The 7,500-nt window shown below is 46.3% G+C and overlaps 1 protein-coding gene across 1 annotated transcript in view; it reads right to left on the reverse strand.

Annotated features, from left to right (window-relative positions):
* LOC115531304 (proteasome activator complex subunit 4B-like) overlaps positions 1-7,500 on the reverse strand; it is a 53,674-nt gene that overhangs the window by 37,196 nt on the left and 8,978 nt on the right. The window contains 10 exon segments of the mRNA XM_030340483.1: positions 1,339-1,548; positions 2,155-2,219; positions 2,597-2,666; positions 3,387-3,485; positions 3,875-4,026; positions 4,322-4,391; positions 4,868-4,957; positions 5,449-5,635; positions 6,385-6,401; positions 6,403-6,472. Coding sequence (XP_030196343.1) covers positions 1,339-1,548; positions 2,155-2,219; positions 2,597-2,666; positions 3,387-3,485; positions 3,875-4,026; positions 4,322-4,391; positions 4,868-4,957; positions 5,449-5,635; positions 6,385-6,401; positions 6,403-6,472 — 1,030 coding nt within the window.

Consider the following 7,500-nt stretch of genomic DNA (forward strand, 5'->3'; position numbering starts at 1 on the left):
TGTGTGCATGTGTGTCAACGTGTGTGTGTTCCTATGTGTGCACGTGTGTGTACCTGCATGTGGCCATGTTTGTCCGTGTGTGTGCGTGTCTGTGTGTGTGGGTATGTGTGTCCCTCTGTGTGTGTCCCTATGTGGGTGTGAGTGTGTGTGCATGTCCATGTCTGTGCGTGCATGCATTGTGTGCGTGTGTTTGTGTCGGTGTCCCTGTCTGTGCACTAGTGATGGGCCGGTCGCGAACGATTCGGTCAGAACGAACGAATCCTGAAGGTGACGACGAGAACTGATTCCCAAAAAAAGACCTGATTCTTTATTCCTCTTTTTTTTAAACATAACAATAATATGGTCACGTAAATAAAATAGTATGATAAGTAGCAATCGCGTTGCCATGGCCCATGGGTAAACAAATGATAAGGCACCACCACACAAGTTAACTAACGATTGCTGTAGGCTTCAATATCATGCAAGCACTTCATGTTTTTTTTTATCTTGCTCTACATCCAATTGCATGATTTAATAAAGTATTGTGGCGACTCCTACGGGCTCGCGCAAGGGATTCTGGGGGGTTCAACTGTCATAGGGGTTTGGACCTTTGTGGGGCCCCCTGGGTTACTGGGGGGGGGGGGGGGGTAATTGTGTGTAGTTCCATTGATGTGTGATGTGTAGTGTAATCGCGACCATTAGTGAGAGTGTTGTGTGTGTTGGTCAGGTGTGCTGTGTTGCTGTTATGTTTGTGTGCGTTCAATACAGGCAGCTCTCGGAGTCTTGCGGTGTAAGGGCACGAGAGTTGCATAACCGTTTAACCTGGGCTCCCGTCTCGTCCTTACCGTGCTGCTTGCCACAGTATTGTTTTTACCTACCATTACGAGTCTCGTTTGTTAGTTGCTAACGTGCTTCACTGCTTATTAGCGCTACTTGGAAGACGCCAATTAATTCTTACTGTACCCCATTATGTATTAAGGATATTTTGTTTAATATTCACTCTTAACCGGGGTAAGTTCACCAGAACATTAGAAAGTAGTAGGCTACATGCATGTTGATTAACATTTATTCCATAATTTCCGATTCCCTGGCAAATTACGTAACAGACCATCTGACTTAACGAACGAATCAAACGAATGAATCGTGATGATGAGCGGAACTGAAAGAACTGATTCCCGGAAAATAATCCTTTTGCTCATCCCTAGTGTGCACGTGTGTGTGCGTGTTTCCATGTTTGTTTGTGTGTGTGTGTGTGTGCGTGTTTCATGTTTGTGTGTGTGTGTGTGTGTGTGTGTGTGTGTGTGTGTGTGTGTGTGTGTGTGTGTGTGTGTGTGTGTGTGTGTCTGTCTGTGTGTGTACCCGTATGGGGAGCCCCCCGGGGCCCCCCCAGCCCCCCGGGGTGCTGCGGTACTCGGTGGGGTAGTGCAGGCTCAGGGCCCTCAGCGCGTGCTCCAGCAGGCTGCAGGCCAGGCCGTACGCCCGCTTGCAGCGCAGCCCCACGCTGGCACTCAGGGTCCGCTCCAGGGCCCCGCCGTACGGCAGCAGCTCCCGGCCGTCCACGCGCGCCACCTGCAGGGCACGCGGTGGACCCGTCGCAAAGTCACAGTTTTATTCACACAAACAACATAAATCCGCCATTAAATTGGTATAGTATGCCTCCTCCTGATGTCCGAGTACAGTTGAGGCTGGAATGTCATCAGCTCGTCTGCGTTCTAAGGGCGGAGCTTAGCGACAGGTCAATTATTTTATTTATACATATATTTATATATGTAAGGGGTAATGTATAGAACGCCGGTCATTATCGGGAAAAGTGCGAACCGGACACCGACGCGAAGTGGGGGTGTCTTGCTTCGCCCTGAAGGGCCTTATTTTCGATAATGACCGGCGACATTCTATACATTATCCCGCTTATTACACGGCGACTTGCCAAAATAAAAAAATAACACGGTGTGTCTTTTTACAATTGACTTGTTACCAGCATTCGCAGTGTTGATCAGCAGAGAAATAGTCCGCCAAAGACGTTGACGTCGCTTAGCAACCGAGTACGCTGGGGTTGACAACTAACCGGACTACTTGTGGAGTGATACGAAAGACGGCAAAAAATCCGCTTTCCTTGACAGAGGTCATTAAATGCTTAGCAACGGTGAAGGAGGAAGGGAGAGAGCAACTCCTCACCTCAGACAGAAGCTGGAGATTCCACAGCAGTTCCTTGTCCGGTTCGTCTTCGTTCAGCGTCTCAGCTTCAAACACACACACACACACACACACACACACACACACACACACACACGCACAAAGTTAAGTAACTTATCCAGACATTGTCAAGGACTCAGTGGGCTGGAGTCCATTCAAAGGGAAATATATTTTGGCATCTACAAGGCTTGGAATAAATGTTCCTTTTAAATTCACATCTCCTCTGTCCAGTACCATACACTATATTTATATAGATCTGCATTCAAATATCTAAAAACAACTAGTCTTATGTTGTTGGATTTTTTTTTGTATTGACATCAACCCAAATGCTTTAAACAACGTTCGAACCCAGAAACAAAAACGTGCACATACAAACACACACAAAAACACACGCACACACACACACACACAGGGTGGTACTGACTGTCGGTAATGTGGAGGATGATGCTGCAGCAGTGAGGGACGAACAGACGGAGTGCCTCAGCAGGATGACACTGAGAAAGACACCACACACACACACACACACACGCACCCACACGCACACACGCAGACACGCACAGACACACACACGGAACACACACACACGCACACGTGCACATGCAAACTTATTAAGAATGCAAGAAAGAAATTGCCATAGCAGAGGAAAGAACAGAAACAGCTTAAGGAAAATAATATTATATAATTATGTATAATAATGAAAACTAATTATGTATTTTAGCTTACAAGGCGAAGGACCATTTTTAAGTTGGATGATATGCTTGATTATTACATAGAAATACTTCTAGTCAACAAACTAAAGTCCTTTCAAGGCCTTCACTCAGACAAACACACACACATACACACACACACACACAGCTACACTCAAACACACACAGACACAAAAACAAGCACACAGCTACACTCAGACAAACACACACAGACACACAAACAAGTACTCAACTACACTCAGACAAACACACACAGACACACAAACCCACACACACACACACACACACACACACACACACACACACACAGTACCAATCCTGGCCGAGTGCACCACGGAGATATACCAGGTAGGGCCACGCACACACACATACTGCACAAACACACACGCACACACACCCACGCATGCAAAGACACGCACAGGCACACAACCTATTCAACACTCAAATGTACGCACACACGCGCACAACCATACACAAACTCACACACACACGCACACACACACACACCTTGGCAGCGGCGCGACACATGTCGGCCACCATCCGGCCGGACACACAGGTCTCGAAGGTGCTGCTGGTGGCGAACAGGTGCAGCTTACGGAGCGCCACCTGTAGCATCGCAGTGATAAACGTCAACGGTGAGGCGGTGCTACTGACTTGTTACCAGCATTCGTAGCGTCGATCAGCAGAGAAACAGTCCGCCAAAGACGTTGACGTCGCATAGCAACCGAGTACGGTGTGGGGTTGACAGGTTACCGGACTACTTGCGGAGTGATACGAACGACGGCAAAAAAAATCCACCTAGCCTTGACAGCGGTCGTTAAATGCTTAGCAACGGAGAATTATCAAATATAATGATCAAATATAATATAACTTCCGCCGGAAGTTGTGAAGGGAGCCCATGGCATGCAAGTGAAGGGAACATTCCATGGCATCGAGAAGAGCCGTGTATGTGTGTGTGCGTGTGTGTGATTGTCGTACGTGTGTGTGTGTCCTGCCTGGTAAATCTCCGGGGAGCACTGGGTGAGGATGGTGCCGACGGTGGATGTGAGCCCCAGCTCCAGCAGGCTCTCCAGCTGGTTCTGGGTGTCCGTCTCCGTCTCCCCCCTCGTCTGCTCCAGAGCACTGCTGTCCACCAGGGAGAAAGCACCTGGACAGAGGGAGGGAGGGGAGGGAGGGAGGGAGGGAGGGAGGCAGAGAGAGAGAGAGAGAGAGAGAGAGGAGAGAGAGAGAGAGAGAGAGAGAGAGAGAGAGAGAGAGAGAGAGAGAGAGAGTATGGGAGGGAGAGAAGTTAGATTATATTATATAAAATTATATATTCAATTATTTATAATAATTGTCGATTTGTATTCATCTTTTTTTGCATTAAAAGTTTATGCTACGTTATTAATGTAATATTACGCAATAATACATTTTAAACAAGTATTTTCATTAATGAGGTTAACACTTGCCATACCTGTCCAGAAACTGGAGGACAAAGTCTTCAAACTGTGCTGAGACGAAACACAGCTCTGTCTCCATCCTGAGGACGAGGAGGAGACTCAGTCTTAGAGTCTCTTCATCTCTGCATCAATACTTGTGAATTACGGTTCACTTGTTTATTATTGCAAATGTGTTGAGATCCAACTATATGGATGGATATGCCAGGCATTATGTCAATATCGATGAATTAAAACGTTCTGGTAAATAGTTAAAGCTTACCACTCACTTTTTTAACTCACCACTTTCTTTTATGAATATGCTGACAGCAGACTGTCAAGCATATTCATTTGCATTCATGCACATGCACGCACATGCATACACATACACACACACACGCATGCATGCACACGCACGCGTTTGTATGTGTGCGTGCGTGTGTTTCGTGCGTGTGTGCGTGCACATGCGTGTGTGCGTTCTCGCTTTTGTGTATGCATGTTGTGTACTTGCGTGTGCGTGTGTGTGTGTGTGCGTGCGGGTGTGTGTGTGTGTGTGCGTGTCTGCGTGTGTACCTCTGTGAGGTCGCTTCGCTGGGAGGGAGCAGAGGAACAGTCCACTAAAGGCACCAGGGTGGTCAGGGTGGCGATGAACTGGAACGTTACCTGGACACAGCGAGAGAGAAACACTCATTCATTCACCTGGACACAGCGAGAGAGAAACACGATTCATTGACCTGGACGCAGGGAGATAGAAACACTCATTCATTCACTTGTGTTACCGGTCCAGGACACAGTGAGAAAACACTTATTCATTCACTTGTGCTACTGGACAGAAACACTCATTCATTCATTCGTATTATCTTGATAGTGAGACAGAAAATCGATCTCATTTACCTCCTGTGAATTCACTCACTTGTTCATTCATGCACTGTGTCAATTAAAAATTGACACAGTGAATGAATTCAAAATCGACACAGTGAGAAAATCAAAAACGTATTTATTCTGTTGCTATTGTCTCCAATACCTTCAAATTCTCTCACTTAAAGTTCCATTACCCAGGACCTAGAAGGAACATGTTTTGTTTGATATGCGATCTTCAAACAGCGTGCTGGTGAGCGAGAGGGGAAGTGATGTCATAGAGCGTCATTACCCACCATGCACTTGCTGAAGTCGTTGGGGTCGACTCCGGGCAGCGCCCCCATGAGCAGGGGCAGCACGTGCACTCGGCCCTCTGGGTAGCTGTTGCCGGGGGAAACGAGGCTGCGGGCCATGCCGACCATGCAGCTGAGGGTGGCGGTCAGGGTGTGGGGCTCCGTCAGCGTCTCCATAGCAACGTAGGTCCTGAGAGGGAAGACCGGCACACACACACACACACACAAACGCTCACACATATACATACACACACACACACGCACACACACAGACGGACACACACAAACACACACACGCAAAAACACACACACGCACACATACATCCACGCAAACATTTGCGCATGGACACATACACATAAACACACATTCACGCACACAGGACAAACACAAACACACATGCGAATACACACACACGCACACAGGACACTTACACATATATACACGCACACAAACATCCACGTAAACATTTGCACATTAACACATACACACACACATACACAGAGGACACACACGTGGCAAAACAAGTACAACAAAAACAAACACAAAAGGACAAACAATGCCATCACACGTGCAACAAACACAACACACACATGCCAACACACACAGGACAAACACACACAGGACAAACACATCAGCTACTGCATGAGTACCTGCATGAGCAAAAGTAATGATCAAAAACAATTCAACTAATAATTGTAATGTCACAAAACACTTACATTACATTATGAATAAACATTTATTATCTCGGTAATTTTTACGTGTTTGAAAACATGATCTAGCTTTTCATATATTTGGTCAACGTATGTGAAAGGTCTTGTCTTTGTGTACCTTCAATAATGTTTGAAAATATAAAGCATTATGAGCATTTGTACAAATACAATTATGCAATTTGAAGGCGTTATTATGATGAGTGAGTGAGCAGCAGCGTTGAGACATACTTCTCCAGCACGGGGGGGGATGGTGAGCTGGGGCGACAGCAGGGCCAGGTGCTGCAGGGCGAACGCTGCCTCCATGCTGCCCGTCTTACTACAGACCACCACAAGGGGGCGGCAGAGACACCAGAACACACGGGCACAGACGGAGACACACGCACACACAGACAAATAAAAAGAGACTTACGCACACACACACACACAGATAGAGACATACATACACATACACAGAGACAGACGCACATGCACATACAGGCCAAATGCACACACATACACTTACACATACACACACAAACACAAACAAATACACACAAACACAGATGCACACACGCAGACATATACAAACGCACAGACACGCAGACACACACACACACAGATAGACAAAACAAACCGTAGATAGACAAACACGCAAATATGCATAAATATAAGCATACACACAGACACATACCCACACGCACAGACAGACAAACAAACCGACAGCCAGGTAGACGGAGGGATAATCCCTAATGACTCCGATTAAGGTCATTCCTGCCTAGGTCTGTGTCTTGTAAATCCTGCATGCTGCAATGCCGTCGCCAGCAGACGGCTTTGATCTCAGCTGTGTAATGCGGCTCATTTGCATAAACATCTTAACAAGGCAGCATGAAACTGTGACTAATTCCCGCCATTTCAGGACTATTCATCTATACATCAAAGTGTGGATAAAGTATCCAAACAACTGTGTTCTGCTTACACGCACATAGACAAATGAGGGTCCGTGCTTTACTTGGAATTACATCATGCTTACAAAGTATAAAAATTGCGAGAATTATGCACTTTAGTTTCATGCTGTGTTCCAATTTCAACACACTGTTAAGTTCTCGGCCAGCCTGTAGTACCCCCACATGGCCAGTAGGGCTACTAATTTACCCTTCTACTAACCCTCAAACAGAGTTTTGTTTACAGGGATGTGCTATAAGATTAAGCACTGAGAGGTTCAACGGAAAATAAACACTGTTTCAAAAGTTTTCACATCGTCAAACATCGACACTGATAGCGATAAATCTGTGATGGGCCGATATATCATAAATATCAGGCTCGACAGAACACATATCTTCCTCTGCTCCTCGTAGTTCATTCAAT

Source organism: Gadus morhua, chromosome 18 (genome assembly GCF_902167405.1).
Source record: "Gadus morhua chromosome 18, gadMor3.0, whole genome shotgun sequence".
In the NCBI taxonomy this organism is placed as follows: domain Eukaryota; kingdom Metazoa; phylum Chordata; class Actinopteri; order Gadiformes; family Gadidae; genus Gadus; species Gadus morhua.